Source organism: Mugil cephalus, chromosome 9, assembly GCF_022458985.1.
Source record: "Mugil cephalus isolate CIBA_MC_2020 chromosome 9, CIBA_Mcephalus_1.1, whole genome shotgun sequence".
Taxonomy (NCBI): Eukaryota; Metazoa; Chordata; class Actinopteri; order Mugiliformes; family Mugilidae; genus Mugil; species Mugil cephalus.
The window spans coordinates 20,765,834-20,790,972 of NC_061778.1; the positions used below are offsets into that span (position 1 = coordinate 20,765,834).

Consider the following 25,139-nt stretch of genomic DNA (forward strand, 5'->3'; position numbering starts at 1 on the left):
TGTTGTTGTGTGTTGGCAGTTCCCAGTTTGGACCATAGATACAATCTCTGGTTTGGACACAACATTTTCTGTCCATTCAGTGGAAATTCATGGCTCACGTGAGCTGGTCTGTGACAAACTTCAGAAACGGATTTTACATTTCTGAAAAGGAGACCTTTATTCAGTAACCGCTCATTGCAAGGATTGACAATAAAATCTGTTTTCCCATACAGTACAGTGCAAAAGACATTAGCAGTCATACTCAAGGGCAGTCAAGAAGTAAATACAATCATCATCAAGGTTCTCCAATGAGAAGGATGGCTGGCTTGAGGATCTGATCAATCAGAGCACAGTATGTGACTAACATGATAAGAACACTGAAGGCCACCGACAGACTGAACATGATTCATGTCCTCACATTTGTAAAAACACACACACGCGCACACACCCGTCCAATCGCGCACACACACACCATACAAAGAGTAATCGCAACACACACCGTCGGCTCGCTCGCCAGATGTAATGCAGGAAATATAAAATAAGTTAATTCGTCATTTTTTTTTTTTTATAAAGTGTACACATGGTTATCTTCATCTTCAGCAGTACGTAAACATCGATTACAACGGTTACATCGATGATGGCAGCGAGAGGACAAAACACTTTACCAGCACTTCACTGGCACATCAGTGTCCGTACAGGAGGAGGGAGGGGCCGCCGCCCGTCCCTGACTGGCTGTAGGAGGGAGAGAAGCACTCCTCGACAGGCAGAGAAACAAACAGGCTACTGGCTGTGCTTTTTCAAAACATGGACGGGACGCGAACGGAGAGAGGGGTGATAAGGCAGAGACGAAGAGCCGAGCTCCTCGCAGAGGATCTGACAAATCTAGAAGACGTAGATCTTGTCTCTCTGGGTGGTGTCCAGGTCGTCGTCCATGGTCAGGAGGACCTGAGGACGAAGGAAGTGGAGGTTGGGAACAGTTTCCTCTTTCACTAATATTCATCATTCACGTGTCAGACATAATAATTAAGGGCGTCATACCAGGAAGGACCCAAACATTGCGATGGAGGAGAGGAAATGCCAAATGTCGTGGTCGTCAAAGAATGACAGCAGGATGCAGTCCCTGTTGTGCTCGCGGGACTCTGCTGGAGTTTTCTGTGTGAGGGCCGCGAAACACGAAGACTCAGCATGAAAATACAGAAATGCGTACTCTCACGAGCCAAAACGTGAGAGGTGATTGTGTGCTACTGACCTGCCAGGTGCTGAGACCCTGGAAGAAGAAATACAGCGCGAAGCCCCAGACCACAGCAGTGAAGAGGATACACACCAACGGCAGACACTTGATTCTCTCCCCGCTCCTCAGCTGAGGACGCAAAAAGACGGTTAGACCGAACCGTGTAAAACATCTTAACGCACGCGCGGACACACTAAAAACCGCAAACCTTCATGATGATGTAAAAGGCAAAGTAGAGCAGCAGGTTGCAGATGGCGATGGCCAGCAGGTAGGAGGCGAAGTCGTTAGGTCTCTCTATGAGGCCGTAGGCAGCGCTGCAGACACACAGCGGGACAAACAGAGAGGAAGATGAACATGAGGCACGCGGCAACGGATTTCGGCAAGTTTACATCTGCATAGGAGACACAGTGGGTTTACTTACAGAGACCAGTTGACTATGTTTCCCATCACGAGAAGAACCATCCGGTCCTAAGACACAACAGCAGAAGGAAAAGCTTTTAAAATGAGGTAATACGAGCATGTAACAACAGTTTAACATATATACTAAACACATGTAGGAGCATACGAGTAACACCATCTAAACCGTGTGTTTTTGAGAATCAATCTTCACATCAAAATATCCATACCAAGTCCGCTTTCACAAGAAACATTAATACTTTTATGACACCGAATCTGTAATCAATTCTAAAAAAGTCAGAAGTGTGTGAGACTGAACAGAGAAATGCCCCCACGCCTGAGACAGACCTCAGATGGAAGCCCTTCAGAGAGACGGCCAACATCCAGGTATATATAGTGAAAACACATCACAGCCCATCACAGGCATAAACACAGAGATGATGTTGTTTCTTAACAAAAACATATACAGTGGGGGAAATAAGTATTTGATCCCCTGCTGAATTTGTAAGTTTGCCCACTTCCATAGAAATGATCAGACTCTGGTTTTTATGGTTGTTTACTGGTTATGGGTATAGACAGAATATCAGTCAAAAATGCATAAAAAACACACAATCTAAAAGTTATAAATTGTTATGTATTTTATTAAGGGAAATAAGTATTTGATCCCCAAGCACAACACAAGTCAGTACTTTGTAGAGAAACCTTTGTTGGCAAGCACAGCGATGAGACGTTTCTTGTAGTTGGTCACCAGGTTTGCACACAGCGCAGGAGGGATTTTGGCCCATTCATCTTTACAGACAGTCTCTAAATCCTTCAAGTTTCTTGGCTGCCTCTTGGAAACTCGGAGCTTCAGCTCCCTCCACAGGTTTTCGATCGGGTTAAGGTCTGGAGACTGACTAGGCCACTCCATGACCTTAATATGCTTCTTCTTGAGCCACTCCTTTGTTGTCCTGGCAGTATGTTTTGGGTCATTGTCATGTTGGAAAACCCACCCACGAGGCATCTTCAGTGTTCTTGCTGAGGAAAGAAGGTTTTTGTCCAAGATGTTACAGTACATGGCTGCATTCATTGGCTCCATAATGCGGTGAAGTTGCCCTGTACCCTTTGCTGAAAAACAGCCCCAAAACATGATGTTTCCACCTCCATGCTTAACCGTGGGTATGGTGTTCTTTGGGTCATACTCACGTTTTTTCATCCTCCAAACACGGCGGGTCGAGTTAATGCCAAATAGCTCAACTTTGGTTTCGTCAGACCACAGCACTTTCTCCCAAGCCTTCTCTGAGTCATTTAGATGTTCACTGGCAAACTTAAGGCGGGCCTGTACATGTGCCTTCTTGAGCAGGGGGACCTTGCGGGCACTGCAAGAGTTCAATCCATAACGGCGCAGTGTGTTGCCAACTGTTTTCTTGGTGACGGAGGTCCCAACTGCTTCCAGATCATTAACAAGCTCCTGCCATGTTGTTTTAGGCTGCTCCCTCACCTTTCTCATCATCATCCTCACTCCATGAGGCGAGATTTTGCGGGGAGCTCCAGACCGAGGACAGTTGATGGTCCTTTTATGGGTCTTCCACTTGCGAATAATGGCACCAACAGTTGTCACCTTCTCACCAAGCCTTTTGCTGATGGTTTTGTAACCTATACCAGCCTTGTGCAGGTCTACAATCTTGTCCCTGACATCTTTTGACAGCTCTTTGGTCTTGCCCATGGTGCTGTAGAAGTTGGAATGTAAGAAACTGATTCTTAGAGCAGGTGTGCTTTATATACATGACGAGTTAAGATCAGGAGTATTGGTAATTAGTTGACTGAGCACAGCTGTGTGCCACATGCGCACCAGCCAATCTGTAGGAGCCTGAATTCTAAGTGAATTGTTGGGGATCAAATACTTATTTACCTTCTTTCCTCAGCAAGAACACTGAAGATGCCTCGTGGGTGGGTTTTCCAACATGACAATGACCCAAAACATACTGCCAGGACAACAAAGGAGTGGCTCAAGAAGAAGCATATTAAGGTCATGGAGTGGCCTAGTCAGTCTCCAGACCTTAACCCGATCGAAAACCTGTGGAGGGAGCTGAAGCTCCGAGTTTCCAAGAGGCAGCCAAGAAACTTGAAGGATTTAGAGACTGTCTGTAAAGATGAAGTGGCCAAAATCCCTCCTGCGCTGTGTGCAAACCTGGTGACCAACTACAAGAAACGTCTCATCGCTGTGCTTGCCAACAAAGGTTTCTCTACAAAGTACTGACTTGTGTTGTGCTTGGGGATCAAATACTTATTTCCCTTAATAAAATACATAACAATTTATAACTTTTAGATTGTGTGTTTTTTATGCATTTTCGACTGATATTCTGTCTATACCCATAACCAGTAAACAACCATAAAAACCAGAGTCTGATCATTTCTATGGAAGTGGGCAAACTTACAAATTCAGCAGGGGATCAAATACTTATTTCCCCCACTGTAACTGGGAAATGATAGAGAATATATGAGACCTTTGTTGTCAAAGTTCTGTCAAGTTCGAACCTGAAGACCAATCTGTCTGGTCCAAAAAGAACGATATCCAAGTCACAGCGACTGTTCTTAGTTTAAATATGATTTGCATTGATTGTCTGTAATCGCTCTGATTATAGAGAAGTCTGCTATTTGGCAGCTTGTTCAATTTTCATACAGAGGTATGAAATACATTTGAGTCATCAGATGATTTAATTTGATCTGCTTGTCAAAGGAATCGTCCAGGTCATATGAAAAGTAATATGTACTGATCAATACATCTGTTGTGTAGCTATATTTCTAGACAGCCTAGGAATCATTCCTCTCAGAACTTGGAGAACAAAGTAAAACCATGAAGCAAAGGGTTTGACCTCTGGCTTTGAGCCGTGGTGACAGTAACTGCATCCAGCTGACCCTGTGATCCTACAGACTCGACTAATTCTCGGTTTACTCACGATGTACATAGGTCCACTGCACTGCCTGATGGAGTCAGTGTAGACGATGTACACCATCCTGCGCAAGATCCCGGTGTCTGACAAACAGGAAGGAGATAAGAGGAAATGAAAGAATAAACTAATTAAAATACTTTCACAATGAAACGTCTCTCTATGTTTAACACATGAAGCTTTTTAAAAAGAACACTTTGGAAACACGCTATATTTGTATAATCCCCAACTCCTCTGGTCGCAACCAAGCATCAGACTGTGATCTTACCGAACCTCCATCGGCCCATGTAGTAGAGCTGTGTGCTGAGGAGGAGCGTGGCCAGAATGTGGATGACCGAGAAAACGATCCAGAACACCATGTTTCCTTTTCCGAACACCTGTGAGAACACACCGCCATGACGGTTATTAAAAGTGTGCGCTTCTGTACGTTGGTTGGACATGCTCACTGTGTGTGTCTGTGTGTGTGTGTGTGTGTGTGCGTGTGCGTGTACGCACCACTCCCAGCACAGAAAAGAAGATGACGGCAGCCAGGCAGGCGTAGGCCGTGTAAGCACTCGCGTTGATGTCCGGGTGTCTCTTCTGATAGAGCTTCAACATGCACAGCCCGGCAATCATGTACATGAAGGAGGTGTCTGTGAAAGAGCAACACAACGTAAAATACAATCAACACAATACAAGAAGAATACTGCCTGTCACAGCTGCAGCTCAAAGTTGTCACTTTACATCCATAAAGTTTCTAAAAGAGCGTTTCTTATATTCATTCTTATAACACAGTGATCATTTCTAGAAAACTATGCTCCGTGTGTTGTCACACAGCTCGGGTGAACTGAACACAGGAACTGGCATCTTCCTTTGAAGTGGCAGCTGTTCACTGCACAGATGCAAATTCCGCATCGAACGGTCACACCGATGATTCTGCTTCTATAAACAATCAGGTCTCACCAAACTGGAAGTTGGTGTAGTTGGGACAGACGTGGTAGCAGGCGCTGAGCAAGCCCTCCATCATCAGAGCTGTTCCCATGGCGTAAAACAGACCAAAGTGCTTCGGGATGCCGCACTCCTGGAGGAGAAACGAGTGGGAGGAGGTGGACAGAGACAGCTGTGTGTCAGTGAGCTGACGGCTGATCCATCGGGTTTAATAAACTGTCAGACACGTATGGAGACGTTCACACTCCAGTCACTGTCCTTGCTCCTTCCCATCCTCTCAGTTTTTGACAGCAGGCGACAACGCTAATGTCACATTTAAACGTCGAATCCTGTGCCTCACCAGCGCGTTGATATCGTTGCGTTCCATGGCTCGTTTGTGGACGATTTCTCTCTTGAGGACGATGAGGAGGAAGAGGAGTCCCAGCATCACGTAGCCCAGGTTACTGAGGATGTTGTTGAATGCACTGTGTTGGACAGCAGGTGAGAGTCAATCACACCGGTACAGTATGTCACCCGCTGGTAAAATGAATAAATAAGACGTATGCAAACAAAAAGTGCGCGCTGACTACACACCTTAAAGCTCCAAGAGGGTGCGCACACAGGAAGTTATAGTAGCAGATGTCCTGGTTTCCTGTCACATTGACGACCTGAAAAACAGGACGTCCAGGTGTCGCGTTAGTCTCCTTGACGCCAACACCAACAATTGCGATGAATCGGATCACATTGATTTATTTGGTACCGTCTGATAGGTGATGACCAGCTGGATGACAGGCAGCGCGTAGAACACAGCGATGGTGGCGATGTTCCTGAGGACAGGACAGTCAGTTACACCCATGTGGCCAGGAGACATTTAGTTGGAAGCACAGTGGATGTGACTTCAGTACAGAACTAGAATTAATAGTTCTTTATATTTCATATAAACCTACATTATCATCAATACAGTGACATAACTATATGTTGGTTAATCGGTTGTAGATCTATTTGATCTAGACTGAGATCTAAATGAATCTTTGTTCCTGAATAACGAGCTGATTAATGGTTATGTGACATTCTTAGACTACAGACTTTGGCTGTTTGAGGATTAACAGTGTCGCCTGGTTTAAAGCACGGCAACTGGAAACGTTTGAGATTACTTAAAGACATTACAACACACATTCACATTCACCTCTTGAAGAAGAAAGTCCTCACGTAGCCTCAAACAAGTCTAAGACCTGTATAACTAATAACCCTCACAGACAGTCAGGACTTTGGTTAAAGATCTGCATGTATCTGTAGTATGCACACGTTGGAACAATAAGACTGGTTTCATCAGAAAACAAAATTGGTGGGTGGTAGAAAGTCTGGCTTTCAAACCAAATCACTGACAAACAACTGCATCCCCCTCCCATCTCCCTTCACTCCAGAGGAAATAGAGTTACATAAATTTAACAGGATTTTTAGTGGATTACTGAGTGAAACGCTGCATGTACCAGCAAACCACCATTGTTTTTTTGTTGTTTTTTTCTCCTTTTTTATCACACATCACAAAAGGTTACCATGGAAACACACATCCTGCACATTTTGGGCCAAAGTGACACTGCAGACGTCCAAAACGAACCAGTGTCCTCACCAGAAGTAGATTTGGTATTTCTTGCTGAGGATCCTCTTGTCTTTGCGGGACAGATCAGACACACACAGATATTTCTGAAACAAGAAGAGAACATGGCTATGGATAGGCACCAGCTGAAAGTGCCCGGCAAGATCAGTCAACATCTTTAACTGCTGTATCATAAGGAGAAGGCCTTCTCGTGATCTACAGACACGTGTCTAATGTGTCCTCGGAGAGAAGAGGCTCACCTTGGTGCGGACGATGTTTTTGTCCGAGTTGATGTCGTCCAGCGTGTCGTAGTCGTCCTCCTCCACCGAGCTCAGAGACTCCTGCCTGCTACGTCCGACACTCTCCAACGATCGCTCTGACGGGGGGAGAGGACAGAGGAGAGAGGAGAGAGGCTTTCAGTCGACTGGAGGAGGCACGTGAGCAACTGGACGGACGTCTGGATTGAAGTGGATCACGAGATGATGCGTCTCAGACTGATTGGAACCAATATGAAACCTTCAATTAAACTGATAATTTGACAGATTGTCGGTGCTCTGATCTTTGCACCGTCAACGTTCGTTTGCCGTTCATTTCATCAGATGAGGTATCCGGCAACTTGCCGGAGTCTAAGTTTCATTGACGTGTGATTAACAAAGTGCTGATTGGTTTGGAATAAATCTGGGGGCTGATTCGGCCAATTTCGTGGCAGTGTGTCACCGATGCGGATGGCTATGTGGTGAAGGTGATTGTAGATTGGGCGACGTTTGAACGGCTCCTGTCCTAATGAACAAAGATACACAGAACACCAGTGAGGGGCTCGCAGAGAAGCCGAATGCAAGCCAGGCCGCCGTGGAGACATAGAGCGGGCCACAGACAACGTGCGTGATTGTTCGTACCCAAGTATCCGTAGTTGTTGTCAGTGGATGTGGCGCTGTCGGTGATGGCCTCTGAACTCAGCGGGCTGCTGTTATCAGCTGCAGGGGGGGTGGGGGGGATAGTTAACTCAATCACCATTCAAACAAAAAATGCTAACAAAAGCTGTCCCAAACTCACCAAAGGAGCCATATTCATATGGGGAGGCTGGAATCTTGCCTATAGAGATAAGGACACATGTGAGGAAATCCACAATTACAATAAATATGCCCTGACTGACAAGCACCGCTACCACTTGTTAGTACAGCAAACTACAGGAGGAATTGTTAATCCACAAACACAGACATGAGGGAGGTTACAACACAGGCTGGAAACGCCTAAAAATGAAAAAATAATGAACTGACAAACATGCGAGGGCTAAGAAACGGTGCAGGGCGGAGACCGCTGCAGTGAAAGCAAATGGTTTCAAAAGTGCCTTGCGGTTTCAAATTAAATCAAGTCTTCAAACACTGCAGTGAACAGATACAGACACACACGGAAAGGCAGCCTTGAGCCAAAGAAGCACATCTGCAGCGCCCACACTCTTCTCAATCGCTGTCAATTCGCCTCCGTGCACTTGTTGTTGTTGTCTATCGCTCTGTTAAAATTGCTACGATGCCACGATGCAACGTATTTATGCGATGATTTAGCCGGCAAGCTGCGAGGGCAAGTAGGAGCCACGTCGCTGTGACAAACACGGCCAATAAAACCTCATCATCATCTCAGCGTGCATCTGTCGGCCTGAAGCGTAAGAGCCCGGATAGCGCTCTTTATATGGGTTTTATTGGACAGGTTTTACAAGGAGAGGGAGTCAGAGCGTGCTGACTAACGCGTGCACGTGTCTGCAGACAAGCAACACAGTGTGAGAAAAAGGGCACTAAGTGCACAAGAGGAGTGACTGTGTCATTATACCATCTCCGTTCTTCCCGAGCAGAGAGGCTGCATGAGGGAGAGAGAGTGAAAGGAACACATTCAGTACACGCACATGGACGTTAAACACCACACAAAAAACCAAATGATTATCATCATACTGTGTACGGGGAAGTTTAACATCTCACATTTTTACATTCATTTGAGATTTACTGCGATGTGATGTTTCATTTTTTGTAAAATGGTGCGGTCCGCCCACCCTCCTCCCGAGCCCCTAATGGGCCAGTCCATCATAGCCAGTTGCTGGGTTACCTGTCTCAGCGGGCGACATGTCCGCAGGATTCTCAAATACCTCTCTCCTCTTTATTCTGCACAAACACAGGGGGAAAGATGCAAATGAACACCATTTGCATGCGGCCAAGTGCTCTTTGTGCAGTGCAGTCGTTTGACTTTAGATCCGAGCTCCTGAGCTGAACTAGAACCCATGATTTACAGCACGGAAATCTGAAACATTGTGGACTTGTTGCTACAGTTAATATAATACATATCTTCATTAGTACGATTTATCAACCATCAAATCAGTTCTGGATTTATAAGATAATCTGTTAAAACAGTAACAGTTCTCTTCAGTGGTGAATGACTTAAGACTAAACCAGATACGGACTCTTTCATAATGAGTACAGGGAATGTATCCTATCACTTTGAATAAAATAAAAGACATTTCAAATGTCTGTGTACGTGTAGTGGATGCACAAACGAATGGATGACAGTTTTAACGTCTTACTGCTTGTTTTCCACACAGGCGACCAGCAAGGTCAGCAGGTAGAAGGAGAGGAAGATACCCAGACAGAACAGCATGCCCATCACATACACCTCCGCTGTGGAGAAAGACACATCTCTCAGAAGTCCATTTGCGCCGCGCTGCATGACACAGCACCACAACAGCGTCGTCATATACACTCAGCAGCCATTTCATTAATGGATTCTAATATAACAGCTGGTCCTGCACTCAGTCCTCCTCCAGGACTCGTGTAATGCTCAATTTATGTTCAGCAGCAGTCAGAAAGGTGGGGATTCAACGGCACGGCCATTTTGGATGATGTAGTTTGTGGTGCTGTTTAGCTGGATTGAATTTGTGTAGAGTGTTTCTATTATTTAGAGTACAAAGCACGGTCTCCAAAATCTCTCTCAGTTACCTCAAATAAATGCTGAATACCTCAACCTCATGAAGCTAAGGTTTATAGGAAACTACATTAGATTTTACTTGTGTACCTAATTTACTGGCAAATGAGTGTATATAGTACGACAAAACACTGTTTAAATATCTGTTTGGCAATAGCTTATCTAGTAAAGAAAGAATCTAAATGATTTCAATAGGAATTCTATCCATTTATTTTGGCAAAAGCTTTGCGGCTTTTCTCATATTTGTAAATGTGCGACTTACAGTTGATGGCAGGAGAGACCATCACATCAATGACCTTGCTACGGTTGCCGGCATCAATGAGCTCATCGGGCGTCAAAGGGTAGAAGCGCAGCGGACCGCCGCATGCCTCATCCTCCGTTTTTACCACTACCACCACGTAGAAACTGTTGCTGGGAAAATCTTTCCGCTGGAGAAAAGAAAGAGACACGAGAACACACGATAGATACGACACTGGGTTTGGTAGTGGCATCTATTCTCGACTTTATACTAGAGTAGCCACAATTCTTTGCATTGTTCTAGTAGTAAAGCCGGAGAAACTACCTGCACAGTGATGGCGCCTTTTTTTGTCATGGTCTGGTACATCCCAATGAAGGCCACATTGTTGTCGAGGTCGTAGACTGGGCACTGGCAAGAAGGAGACACAGGGGGAAAATTTTTCCCATGTTCACTTTAGATTAGATTAAAAACAACACACTGTGATATGTAAAGGCATAAAACAGCAGAATAGCAGGTGAATCTCAGTGTGGCCACCATGATGCCCTCCTGTGGCTCATGGACGTTACTGCATGCTGACCACAAACCCAGGGCGAGGGGCCACTTCAGGTCAGCGTGCAGCCTAGTCTGAAAGCACAGGAATTGAGTAAATGTAACCTGGCACCAGCTGTACCTGGATGTCCTGGATGGACATCACGGAGCAGGGGAAGTTCATGTCTGAATCGACCTTGACGACCACAGTATCCATCCCTTCTGGGAAGATATACTTGAAATACTAAGAGAAAGAACAAGAGAAAGATTCGGTAAGACGTTCAAAAAAAAGACTTGGAGAGATTGTCAGAAAAGCAGCTATTAGGGAAGATGGAGGAAGAATGCAAATTGTAGTTGGTCAACAACACAACTGTCGGTTGCACTGGCTGACAACATAAGTAACAATAATAAGTCCTAGGTTACTATCTTCTATGACAAGATACATCGAAAAAAAACACACACAACCAATTACTCATAAGTAAAGGGTGACGACCCCGACTGACTCGAAGGATTACAGGGTTTTTGAAAGGTGCTATCAAACGCCGCGAAGAAAACAGAAGTGGTGAAAAGCAGAACTTTCCTGGGGAAAAAGAATCTTGTGTCACGCTGAATAGATGTGTAAAATCAGGCATTTCCTCCAATCATAGCATCCTCTTTCACACACATACTTCCATTTCATTTTTATTTACAGAGTGATCTCTAGGCACACTTTATGATTTTTATTTTAAATTGTTACAAAACAATCCAATTAATTCCCTCAGATGCTTTCGTGTTTCTTGCCATCTGTATTCTCACTCGCAGTCCTCATCAGGTCTGTGCACATTCCTGTGACTAAAATATCCTTACTGTAAACCGGCAAGTACATAAGACATCAACATGCAAAGCTATGTTGTCAGGTTAGTTACCTGAGGTTGCGATGGTGAAGCGGTGAAGGTGAATTTCTTGTCTGTCCTGTAATCAAGCAGAATACAAACATGTCCCGGCATACCAGGATGTCATTGTTTGTTGAATTTAAATACCCGACAGATGGCAAGAGTTCAGGAAGCTACAGGCAGCGTGTTTGTGTTATTGCATCAGCTGTCACTCACTGCAAGGTGAAGCTTTCAACGCGGCTGACTTTGAGCTGGTAGTTTGTACCCTGGCTGGACAGGGTAGACACGTCAACGAAGAAGTACTGGGTCTCTGAGGCGGCCCGTGTCGGGGGTTGGCACAGTGTTCGGCCCACATGATAGTAAGGGTACTTCCTCTGGTACCTGGAGACACAGACACGCACAGAGGCAGAAAATAACACACAGACAAAAGGAGAGCTTAACTTTCTATTCAAAAGGTTTTGCAGGTATTGTTCAACAATGTGTGACACTTTGAATTATTGAACTGTGTGAAGAAACACCTCAAAGCAGACGTTCTGACCTCTTAATAAGAGGGATTTTATTTCTCCTAGATTATCTAATAAACTGGGAATACAGTAAATTCCCTTAAGATAATTGATGTCCAATCCCAACTGAGCAATTGCAACTCAGATTTGCCCAAATGTACATGGCTTTGTGTGGCGAAGGCAGAATGTGACACAAGCTACATGACACAGAACTTCCCTCTGGTGATTTCGCGGCAGCCCATTTACAGGAATGTGGGTTCAAAAACATCTTCCCCTGGTTGATGTTGGAGGAGGAAGTGAAAGTCCAAGGTACGACAAGTGATCTACTGAAACATGCCTAGCCACGAGACTCGAGGCTACCATGAGGTGTTGCACAACTACGAAGAGTACATCATGATGTGGAGACACAGATGCCTAATAAACGGCTAATAAACAGCTGAACTCCTCACCGGTTATAAAATCCAGCGCGATAACGTCAGCTCAGACAAAGATGTGCATCCTTTAATCACCAGTTTCAATCCGGAGCACATTAAAGGCAGCGGATGTGGCGGTTGCCTCCCGCGAACTAGATGACGCGACATTAATATTTCCAAGAAGAATTATTGTTTAGCTGCCCAAAAACAAGCCTCATCATATTTCTCCACGATATTCTAAATAAAGCACACAGCTTCACCACATGACCCAAGTCATACACAGTCAATGTGTGCAGTTAAGTAGGAGGATGTCAATAAAGGCACCGCGAATAAATGCAGTGACGGTCATTATCGGTATCTGAAGCTAGTGTTCCCCTTTTCTTTCTAATTCCCCGTGGACAAGCACGCAGCTCAAATTCCATTTGGTGTTGGAAGGTGTCATGACTCAATCTGACATACATAACCTCAGTCAATGCTCGGCATTTCCAGTACGAGACGGGAAAAAGCTGCGAAACATACAGCACATGCACGCTATATTTAACTGCATACTCGAACGTACTGGATACTGCCTGCGGTGTTATCTCTTGAAAGTAGACAGAAAAACAACACAACAGGCAGTTCATATGACAGGAAGAGCAGTGATGAGCATTGTACTAGTCATTCTGTAAACACACAATGAATACTGTTGCACTTAGCTCAGATTGTGACTTTGTGGGACAGGAAGAAGGCGAGTGAGACAAAATGTAAGGAACCACAATACAACCTACATTTTTTTTTTTTTTTGAAAGAAGATCACGGTTCCAGTAAACATGTAAAGTGAGGCTACGCTACTCACAGGCCTCTTAAGATGAGAGGGACTTGGAAGGACACCACAGCCTGCTTCTGTCGCACTACAAACAGGATGGGACTCTCCAAACTCTGCGACAACACATCCACAGACACACGCACTCCCTCCGTCTGTTAAAAAAAAAAAAAACAGAAAGAAAATAGAGTTATCAACGCTGCTCGATATCTTCAGGTGAAAAACACGTATGCCACAGCTGAAGAGTCGAGCTCACCTTATTCCTGGAGATCGTGTGATTGAACGCATAGATGGTTTGGTTTCCACTTGTAACCGTGTCATTATACAGGACATCAAAGTCCGCATATTTCTGGACCACAGTGTTGGTCTCCCCCGCAGCCTCAATGCCGCAAGCTAACTGGGTCACACATAAGAAGACCAGGGCAGCCAGTCCTGGTCGGGTCCACCGAGGAGCAGGTCCACACCAGTTTTTATGCCGAGATTTCCAGCAGCTCCGTAAAACCATTTTGTCCGACACGGTCTTCTTTAAGCTGGGAGCTGATACCCGAATGTAATTCTAGCCCGCAAGGCAATAACAAGTATAACTCCACCCCATTCAGGAACAATTAAGCACTTTCAAGGTGGCAAGCTCAACTGAGTCACCTCAGCTGGTGCTGCAGCTGCTAAATGACAAGCTAGAGAAGAGACAGGGAGGGGATGTTTACAGTCACCAAAGACGTATTCTTCGTCCTGTCGACATCCGTGACACAGTCGAGGCTGTCGGCTAAGCTCCCAGTGACACAAGTTCCTGGATAACGATATTCAATTCCTCTATTTGAAAACGTCTCAATCTGGCAGCCTCCCTACTCTGGCGTTAGCACTGCTGCTGGGGACGCTAACAATGCGGCTCCATGTTTTCATGCTGGAGTTCAGCTCCGGCGTCGACAACGAAAACCGCACAGGGTGCTGCACTAGTTCCGCCCAGCGTGAACGGTGGTCAGCGGATATCTTCACCGGTCACGCTGCACCGTGCAAGGCAGGAGGGCGAAGAGATTCAATGTGTTTACAGTATAAAAAAAAAAAAACCCTGAGCCATTAGCGCCCCCTCCACGCTCAGACAGTAAACAAACTGACGTGCGACGTAATGACGTAAGCTTTTTCTTCAAGTTTTTTTTTTCCAGTGGTCACTGTCCTCATTGTGATTATATATTTAGAAAATACGAATTAACATAATGTTTCAGGGTCTAGTTGACTAAAATAAAAACTCAAACTGGGTGTGAACAAACATATTAGTTTACTGGCAAAGAGAATTGCACTTGAGAACTACCCTAAATAATAATAATAATAATAATAATAATAACAATAATAATAATAATGATAGTACAACTACTCAACGACTAAAAATACATACAAAACCATGCATTACCACAGATAAATAAGTTGTATTGTTTATTCGATTAGATCAAACTAGATTTTGACACAGTACAATCCACATGCCAGGGCCTTGTGTCAATAATACCAAAGCTGTCCTTACATACATGCAATCTCAGCTGATGGCCATTCATTAGAAAATATACCGACACATATTTTCTCTTCATCTAAATTCCTCATGGCTGAACCTTTTCTCTGGAGTCTTGGAGTCGGATCGGCAGTTTACTTTGCTTGTTGGAAATCCAGTTGCATGCAGTAGCTCCTCTTTACCATTAAGTGGCGCTGTCTACAACCTTGTACAAGAGCTGCAAGATGATGGATTTACTCCTTTTTCTGATTTATGTCCTTTAATGATTGTAGTTTATGTAGTATAGCACGAGGACGTGTGCATTTTCTTCAAGGCACGCAAATATTATATGATATGATATGGTATGATCTGATCTGATCTGATCTGATCTGATATGATATGATATGATATGATATGATATGATATGATATGATATGATAATCTGAAGGTCAGAGCCATTTCCCAGCTGAAAATTGATATTTAGAAGAAGATAGACGTAGGTTAAAGGTTTTAAAAGCACAACATTTCAGTTTACAGGCAACTGGAAATATTTAGCCTTGCCATAAGATGTGCAAACGCCATAATGGCTGTGATTTGCCATTTCAGCGTCTGAAACCGTTAACATCATTCCACAAATGTATGTAGACATCCAAGTTAAGCGTTTCCAGTACTGTAATGGAGTGACATAACAGCTGTTTCCCTCAGCCCAATGAGTCTTTCAGTGTAATGATAAAGCGGTGTACCTTTAAAGACCCATGAAGCTGTTCATACATAGCGCAGCAGTTTGCAAGGAATCACTGAATCATGGGAACCACGGTGATAATGCGCACTTCTTTGTCGCCAAGGCAACCACAATACGTTACTGTGGATGAAGTCATTTGTTACGCTGATCGTTACCATGGTTACAACCTAGAGAGGGCGCTGCGGAGGAGCGTTCCACGTAAAATGACGCAGGGCGGGGGCGTGCCCGAGATGCGCGCTGCGCAAGGCTGCTTGTTGTTCCCGCAGAGAGGCGAGAAGATGGCGGCCGTGTCAAGCGGAGGTGCAGCTGGGTCCGCTGCGGCCGGGATTACGCACTCTGCCCGACCGACCCACGCAGGCATGGGCTCCCAGAACCGAGCCCAGCCATCCTCCGGGATCAGCCACCCCAGTCGTACCGGCACGGCCACCGGGTGCATCACCAATCCTGGCCACACTTCGGCCACCAGGCCCCCCCCAGCCCGAGTGGGCCACTACGAAATCGAGCGGACCATTGGCAAGGGAAATTTCGCGGTTGTTAAACTAGCCACACACATCATTACAAAAGCAAAGGTAAGACGACTGATGTCCGGGCATCGGAGACGAACAATTAGAAGTTGTCATTGTTTTATTTTAAGCCTTTTCGACCATGTACTCGGGATGACGCTGGGGCCTTCAGGCTCCGGAGACACAACGGCCAGCAGCCCGCTTTACTGACACCGCTGCTCGGTGTAGCAGCGTCCGCTAGACACGGGACATCACATTTACCTTCTGGATACAAATTTATGTACCGCAGCGTACATCTTATTTCACATACGTCTACTGGTAGTATTTTACTGAAAGCTAGAAAGGCCTGGGGTTAATGTGTGGCAAAGCGCAGAGGACGGAGAGAAGGGTATTGACGAAGATGAAAAAGAGGAGAGAGAACGATACTCGCTAGCTTAGCTTACTAGCTAATTAGCAGTCTGCCAGGATTCGAGTATTGTTGAGACATATACCAAGGTGGAAGACTAAAAAAAAGTTCGGGGCATTCTACTGGATAACTAAAAGTTAACAGTGAACTTTCAGAGTTGACTGGTGTAGGTAGCACAAGCATTCATACTTCTCTTCGGAATTCACCACAAAAGTAGTCCACCACCGAAATCTGATCAAAGTCAACAGAAGCCAAAGGCTGTGACTTTTTAACTGAGCAAAGTTTGACGGAGAATGACTTGAGAAGCACTAGGCTGTTGCGATTTCACAGTGGGGAAAGTTTTTTTCTGTCTTCGTCATGAAACTTAATCAGTTGCTGAGAGCGTTACCTCCCTTACCAGTTTTGTGTGGTATTTACATCTGCCGGCTGATGGCTAGACGACATTTTAATGAATCTTCCCGGACAACAACAAACATTGACATGTCAAAATTAGTGGTTTGAAAACAGCCGCCACACACTGCGGCTGTATGTTGATGTTTCTGTGAAGAATGGGCGCCAGTTAGCAGAATCCCGGATCAATGACTAGCAGATGCTAGTGTCAACAAATCGCATTCATGCAGAACAAACTCGATCCTCGTGATTTTATACCCTACAGTGAAGTTGGCAAGACAATTGAGCAAGAGAGTACTGCACTTTAAAAAAAAAAAAAAATGAATGGATCTGTTATTGTTTGTGGCAAACAGAAATTAGGTGAAGTCTTACAATAGTAAGCGGTTGCTTAAATGTTTCTGAGTAGTGTTATTTTAATTGTGCTTACTTTTGGATCAGGTTCCCCAATGTTTCAAGGCTTTACTCGCCTCTGAGGAGTCTATTGTCACTAGACCATCAGTTGGCATGTTGGAAAACGGAAGCATTGCTGCCTGTTTCAGAGCCTCTATGCACCACAGTGACGCTAGCATCTTTTATCTCATGATCTGACTATTGTGAACAGTGCGCGCACACCGTATGCTGGATGCCCAGTTGAACACTCGTAAACAAAAGGGGCGATTGAAGCCTGCACTTATGCGCAGGTTCTTCATTATGGTTGTCTTTTACCCTGACGAAGAGCCTTTAATTCAGAAGAGATTACAAATAAAGGTGAGTCAACGCAGCTGATTGTGTAGTTTTACCTTTATGCCCTTGTTGACATAAACACAGACAGGAAGATGCGGGTCATTTGGATGCTTTGCACCACATACCCGGTGCCGTAGTTTCCTGAGGCCAAAATAAACTTGCGTCAGAGAGCCAAGGAGCAGTTTTCAGCAGTGGAGAATATGGTTAAAGGGCTTGAAAAGACCATAAGTCAAATGGAAGATGTGTTTACAATCACTTACATGAGCAGTACAAAGATAGGGGCGGTATGATATTGAGATATTGTTGAGGGGCTTTTGGAGCGTGCGCCTGTTTGTGCTTGACTATATGTGAGACTGAGACACAGACAGAGGACAAAATGACAGAATGAAAGGGTGGCCTTGTTTGTCGTCTGTTGACGATGGCCGCAGTCAGATCCAGTCAGTTCATGATTTTCACCAAAAAGCAATAGCATAGGCCCGGGCTGCCCATGAATATCAGAAGAATAGGAATGTGCTTTTACATGCCTGTGGATATCATGAATATGGATGGGATGATCAGTCATCAGATGAAATGTGCCACGGCGCCTTGTTTTATGGCCTAGGTTTTATAACGATCCGATGAGAAATGCTGACTAGTAAAAAAATAGCCCAACAACTCTCTCCGTTGTTAGATGGAGCTGGATGATATCCTGCAGTGCAGCTACGCAGAACAGACCTGGATATTTGTTATTGGTTGCTTATAAGCCTAGAAAAGAGTGTTCCTTTTCTATGCCTCCTATCCCCTTCCCCTCTGAAGTTAAAAAAAAATATTGGAATAATTTGTGAAGTCAGTTTATACTTTAGTAACCATACCAATAAATATTAATCATAACGTCTACCATGAATCTCCACCTTTCTTTCTGTCATAATAACATATTGTCCCATTAAGTCTAAGAATGAAAGAACTTTAACTTTTACCTAACTAATTACTTTATTATTAATTACTATTTCTCACAAAAGTTAAGATTTATGTTGTGTAGAGTGAATAAGAAAGGTATTGTTTACCACATTTTGTCATTAATTACCATGGATTCTGTTAAGTATAATGTAATTGATTGATGTTCCTGATGTTGTTTGAAATACACCTGTATTATTAACTGCAAAATGTTGCTTGCACAGATTTGGAATATTACATAACTGAAAATTTATTTTTATGTAAATCTCTAAAGTCTATATGCGCATAAACAAATATCTTACTTCTTGGAAATATGTTGGAAAACACAGTGGGTATATGAGACAATATACAAAACATCTGTTCTAGGGAGCTTTCTTTGATTTCTTAACTGAAAGACAACAGATAATGTTAGCGATGACTCCCAGGCACTGGCTGCCATCCAAAATACCAAAATGCCAAAGTACTTTCACTCTCTCGTTGTTTTGACATCGGAGAGTTCCAGGAGGTTTTGAGTTGCTCAAGTGCTACCATCGTTTCATATCATAAACTTTTTAAAGAAAGCTAGTAGTTTCCACACTTTGATGATGGGTTGACACTTTTTATTGGATGAAGTCTTACTTTCAGCATGACTAGGAGTGGGAGCCACCATGATGGATGGATGAACAGTGTGATTTATCAACCTCTTCCATGCAAATAAGTGCATTTACATTCACCCAATCAACGTCAATGATCACGTCAGTGCGTTGATCCAGCTTTAATGCTTTCTAGCACAGACACATGTAACACAAACCTTCAGATAATACCTACTGGCTGCAACTGGATGGTACAATAGTGAAAGCCTGCCTTATAGACAAAGATCAGTTAGTGAAGTGGAAGTCAAAACAAGAGTTTTGATGCTCTCACTCAGACGCTATGGCAGAGTTAGTGCTGCATGTTGATGCCGTCCTGATAAATCTTGGTTTCAGTGTTCGTGCTACCCATAAATATTTCCACTGGTCATGTCATAACAAACATATTTTGTATTTTATTATTATGTGACACTGTGAACTGCTTGTCCTAGGGCAACTTCAGTGGTTATTTCTGTCTGAATTTGAGGTCTTGGTTAACTGGGGCCAGACTTTTGTCGTATTTGAGATTTTTGTTGTTGTTGTCATTCCATCATAGCCATAGTAATAGTACAGGGCTCCAGACTAACTTTCTTTACTAGGGGCACAGTGGCCCATAAATTTTAGGTGCGCAAGCAGAAAATTTAGGGGCGCACAACTAAATATTGCCTCTCATTTTCACTGTATTACTGATAAATACCGTATGTTTTATTTTGCAACCGTTTTGACACAACCTAAACATAAGAGACAATTGTTTCTTATGTTTAGGTTGTGTCAAAAGCAGCCTCTTGTCTTCTAAATGCAACTGGAAGTGAAGTTGCACTTTTATTACACAGGTCCCGGCACATATTATGTTTTAGATTGGCATTGTGTTTGACCAGTGTGTCGTGTTTTAATTGTGTAGCGACAGTATTATCAGCAAATTTCGTGTTCCCTGCGTGTTGTGGGTATCAACCAATGGCATCGACAGCATAATGTGCAGCTCCCGCTGTGAGAGCTGCTTGCCTGTTTTTTCCTCTCTCTGATACGTCATCGCGTACATCGCAGGTAAACAATGGACAGCATGGGTGTATCTTTTAAACGCTTTTAGTTTGTGGATGACCTGAAGAATGGACCGTTCAAACCCCTGCTCTTATAAAAAGCTGTTGATATTAGAATAAATGACCATGTCTCGCACAGTGCCCGATATCAGCCGCCGAATCTCCTCTTCTCCTTGGATGCAGCTCATGGATTACCAATTGCCACGATCGTTGAAAAGTTGTGGGATATCGCTATAGAAGGTGTATATAAACACAGTCGCACATGCATTCCCCGATCCGTGCAATTTCCCAAACATGACGTAGAACTAATTAACCTACGCACTTCCATTAATGATTGTGTAACAACAAATTTGATTTGTTTGATTTAAAAAAAAAAATCTCTGCCCTTCAGAGATCGGTTTTTGTTGGAGTAGACCAAAAGTTGTTTTTGAGCTGAAGCTTCTACAATGATACAGTCTGTCAGGCTAATTGAGTGACAAAATCAGAATGTAACAGGCAACATCAGAGCAAAAAACCCAGGTCGACGTGGCATTCCTGTTCACATTGAAGCTGCGCTGAACCCAGCTGATAAAATCCCGGGTCAATTGCTGGGACATTGAGCGAAAGGGGCTTGGGTTTGCTGGGGAGAAAGTAAGTAGCGATAGTACTTTTCGCCATTTACAAGATATGAAACCTGTGGATTCACGCAATAACCCCAAGACTCGCCTCCTCGCCCCCTGCTTCCCCTCTTCTCTCTCTCCCCTCACACACACACACACACACACACACACACACACACACACACACACACACACACACACACACACACACACACACACACACACACACACACACACTGGCCCGTCTCCTTCTTTTGGAGTTAATGGCGGTTCACTTGGTGCATTACTACCAACTACTGGACTGAAGTGTGGAGCAGAACAGAACAGTTTGCCAGCAACAAAAATTGAATAATGATTTTTAAAACATTGTCAAATTTACCGGTCGCACACGTATGAGTAGATGAGAAATTTACTTGCACCGTCTCAAGTTTTAGGGGTAAAATGCGACCATTTAGGGGCAGTCTGGGGCCCTGAATAGTGGCCAGTGTTTTTTTCTGAAACACTGCAAAAATAAAAATATCAGCAGAGACAATTATATTAAGTGACATCTCCTTTAAAACTGTCATCACATTCACACGAAATAGAGCATTTCAGTAAACCATAGTCATATTTCATTGATGTGACTGATGACAATTTTATCACTCTTTGAGTTTTCTAATTACTAAACACAACTGTGTTTATAAAACGCTGGGATATATGGTGCAACGCAGATCTCAAATTTCCAAAACAAACTGTCCAGGTTGCTTTTTTCCCAGACTATAGCAAATATGTCATATACTGCAAAAAAAAAATCTTACCATTAGAAGTAGTCTGTGTTTTTTTTTTCTTTACTGTAAACCAAAACCAAAACCAGACTTTTCATCACAACAGAAATATGGATTTAGAAATATTTTGTTAGTGACCACTTAAACACGTGACAACATTGCACATCCTTGTACATATGCTTTCGAAGAGCCACTCGCAGCGGTTTTATGACTTCCTTTTTGTATTCACAATTCATTGGTTTTAACCAGTTACATTATTCACTGTTGATAATCCACCTTATACATAGTTAACATAATAAATGTAATCCTTGATCCTGGTAGGTCAGTAACTAATATTTACTGATGATGACGCCGCAAAGACGTGTGGTGCACAGTCTATTTCAGCTATAATGAGCTTGTGCTGTCCATGTAACCGGCTAATTACATGATCTCATTAATATTTATTCTTTTTAAGTCCTGTTGTGTGTCTTTTTTTTATAGGTAGTGTTTGTCATGTTTCATAAGCTTCCTGCTCAGACAAGATGCTGGACTGCTGTCGTACGTGTGTGCAGTCACATACTTTGACACAGAAGACGCGTTCAAGTCCGTGCCCTTGTGTGACCTCTGGGAGGTTCGAGACGCACGTTTGGAAATCCTTCTGTCTTTTTGTTCCTGTGGCAAGGAGAGCTGTGGGCACGGGGAGGCTGTGGCGGTTCAAAAATCGCATCTCTGTGCCATCATCATCCACAGCGCTGCTCGTTGTCAGAGGCGACTGCGTGTTGCCAAGGCTCCTAGTTGGAGAAAGGTCGCTCCATTGAAGTCTTACTGGTTTCCATGGTTTCTGTAGTGATGATGATGATGGTGCCAGACTGCAGCAACCATTTTTGAATGGAAGTCACTTGCCATTGACTGAGCTCATTGTCTGTCATGAACACAGGGGGCCTTTTGTTGTCACGTGCGCTGAGGTTTTCCCACTTTTCCTCAGATGTGCTGGGATCCTGGCTCCTCTTTGTCCTTTAAATCGTAAATGTTATGATTGGTAAATGGCGTGCTATGTCACGTCCTGACCTCTATGTTGGTAGGGAAGCAGGCTTTTCCACTGCTCCTCTGTCCTGTTTTTCCTGTGTTCTCCGCTTTCCTCCCTAGTGTTTTTGGTAAGAAAAGGACAAGCAGGAGGAAGAGGGCAGGCAGGATGGCAAGCGTTAGGTAACAGGCCTAATGTACTGTGTAACAGTTCACTCACTCCCTCAGACACACTCATGCACAGCTCTCAAAAATCCATCCCCTCTTTGTGTCTCAAAGACACCCATGCACTTGTCTAAATATGATTTCATTCGGGTGAGTAATATGACAAAGGCTGGGTTTCTGCTCGATTTATCTTCATGCCCTCTAAATATCGCCTTCTGCATCTCAGTTGTTTGAATGTAAAGCCATCTGGTTTAAAATGAGGAAGAAGTTTGTGACATGACATTGTAAAGGGCAGTGAAGAAAGACTTCCTCAGTATGATCATATGTTCCTCATAAATCACATTAGCACCTGTGTCTCTTTTTTGGAAGTGAATCCCCCGTGTTTGTACAGGCCATGACATCAAAGTGTGCGGTTGCTAAAACTCACTGCTTTGTGCCATTGTCAGTCGCAGTGCAGCTCGTTGCTGCTGATGTCCCTAGCTTAAGAAAGGTCACTCTATTGAAGACTTACTGGTTTCCATGGTTTCCTTAGCGAGGCAGGTAGTACTTGAACCAATGCACCAGATGGTTTGTCGTCCTTGGAAACTGTTTTGAGAACGGAAGGCGCCGTCATAGGAGAAAATACAAACATGGCATGTGATTGGATGAGCTATCTGTCTACAACATGAGTTAGGCTACATGTTGTGGTTTGTCAGTCGAGGCGCTGAAGAGGAACCCAACAAGCCGTAGTCTTGGATTTCTTGGATGTTTCTCTTCTGGGGTCATACACCAGCGCAGCACTCGTGGAGCAGTGAACTCTGATTTAAAAATGTGATTCTTACTTCCTTTGTAATTAAAAATACACATGAAAGGCTTGCGTGTTTAGTCTCGAATAGCTTTGCTGTTACCGCCTTATCCTCCACTTTTGAAATCTGCGTGTAGTAGCTAGAAGTTCCTCATACGCACAGATTGGCGTAACCACTGTGGTAGCACATAGCTTAAAGCCTGACAAACTGGATTTCCAACTCTAATACAACTCTGATGCTAATGCTTGACTTTGACAAGAATCACAAGGACACACTGTGTTCATCAAATTTGATGGCCTCATTTAGGCGTCCGATCGGACCAGCCTACTAGCTGTTTGTGATGCTTGGGGGTGAGTCTGTCAGATAACAAGAGGTTGCGTTTAAAGCAATAAAAAGAAAGTGAAATGAACAGACAATGAAAACCATGTAAAAGGACATTCCTGTGGCAGTTGTCCAGAAGGTTCAGGTTCCTTAAGTTCATTATGAATGTGTGTAGAGCTTGAGGCTGCTCATAGTATGACAAGATTTAACACAGTTAAATGTTGAATTTTTTTTATAAACCGTGCTCATTGCAACTTTCCAGATTTTAGAAGATGGCATGATAACAACTCCACCCAGTAAACAACGTTACACACCAGTACAAAAGTATATCCGTGTAGCATTTCTTGAAAGAGTTTGGTTGTGTGCCAAGCTTAGTTTCCCCACCTATATATAGAGTACGATTGCCATGTTTTCAAAGCAGTACCAAACTGGAACTGCTGCTTTCTTCTTCTGGTGGGAATATGGCCCATGCAAAGTGACATTGTGTCATGTAGCACGTACACTACCAAGTTCTCCTAACTGTCATCAATTTTTAGTTCTATAAATAAAACGATTGTTAGGATCCGTTTATTGCAGTGACACAAGTGCAGCTATAAGCATAATTTCTATGCAGCTAGTTCCTGTGACAACTGTGTTCATTAAAACTAGCTGTCAAATGCTACTCATTGTTAGGTCTGCATGTGAGCTGTGAGTGAAAAGGGGGGGAAAGCAGCACAGCGAAAGTGGCAGATGGAGGTGTGATGTCCAGTTATTCCGTACTGTAAAATGTCCCCAGTGTTGTACTTTCAGCTTGACACACTCAACTGAGTCATTTCCACACGTTAACTCATACGAGTGCGCAGCGCACAAGCCGAACGCCTCTGAAAGGCTTTTGCGCTGACTCATAGTGCTTCTGCCATCGTTGTGTGTGTGCATGTGCGAGGTACAGTCATGGAGTGGTACGATTTGTGTTGACCTGACGTGATCTCGCCATGTGCGCGACGCTGCGTGTGTGTGTGTGTGATGTCTTTGTCTTTGAACGTGCATCAAATTTACCGACGGCTACGGATGGCAGCGCTCGACGCAGCCGTTTGTGAGCTGCACTGTGTGTGTGTGTGTGTGTGAGTTAAACTCCCTCACGTACTGTTATGGGTTAAGCCTGAGCATTACACCATCTGTGGGTGTTGTAATCTGTGTCTCTTGTTGATGAAGGTTAACCTCATATATTATATCACCGCTCCGCTGTTCACGCGTCTTTGCGTGTGAACACGGATGAGCATGCAAGGTGCACTTTCCTCTGCTTTCCGCTGTAGACGTTATGCTATAGATGAGTGCTTAAAATCGTA

The 25,139-nt window shown here is 43.9% G+C and overlaps 2 protein-coding genes across 8 annotated transcripts in view; one reads left to right on the forward strand and one right to left on the reverse strand.

The window, feature by feature from the left end:
• Window positions 1-131: 131 nt before the first annotated feature.
• sidt2 (SID1 transmembrane family, member 2) lies at window positions 132-14,453 on the reverse strand. 4 transcript variants are annotated; one of them, XM_047593709.1, is made up of 27 exons: window positions 13,616-14,452; window positions 13,393-13,514; window positions 11,858-12,022; window positions 11,675-11,720; window positions 10,912-11,013; window positions 10,566-10,649; window positions 10,266-10,431; window positions 9,606-9,699; window positions 9,134-9,189; window positions 8,864-8,890; window positions 8,093-8,131; window positions 7,936-8,013; window positions 7,757-7,819; window positions 7,300-7,415; window positions 7,073-7,146; window positions 6,203-6,269; window positions 6,037-6,110; window positions 5,804-5,927; window positions 5,479-5,596; window positions 5,032-5,168; window positions 4,805-4,913; window positions 4,546-4,622; window positions 1,632-1,678; window positions 1,419-1,524; window positions 1,229-1,339; window positions 1,018-1,131; window positions 132-924 (listed from the first exon to the last, which is right to left on the reverse strand). In XM_047593709.1, exons 1-27 carry the CDS (start codon window positions 13,862-13,864, stop codon window positions 862-864), a joined length of 2,628 nt encoding a protein of 875 aa, XP_047449665.1. In that variant the 5' UTR covers window positions 13,865-14,452; the 3' UTR covers window positions 132-861. The 4 variants fall into 4 exon arrangements, with proteins under 4 accessions (XP_047449665.1, XP_047449666.1, XP_047449667.1 ...); XM_047593710.1 differs by lacking the exon at window positions 8,864-8,890 and having other exon boundaries at window positions 13,616-14,453; XM_047593711.1 differs by lacking the exon at window positions 7,757-7,819.
• Window positions 14,454-15,766: 1,313 nt separating this feature from the next.
• Window positions 15,767-25,139, forward strand: part of sik3 (SIK family kinase 3) — a 34,644-nt gene continuing 25,271 nt past the window's right edge. For all 4 annotated transcript variants that reach the window (XM_047593469.1, XM_047593470.1, XM_047593472.1 and 1 more), the window contains exon 1: window positions 15,767-16,147. In XM_047593469.1, coding sequence (XP_047449425.1) covers window positions 15,782-16,147 — 366 coding nt within the window. In that variant the 5' untranslated portion in view covers window positions 15,767-15,781. The remainder of the gene's footprint in view (window positions 16,148-25,139) is intronic.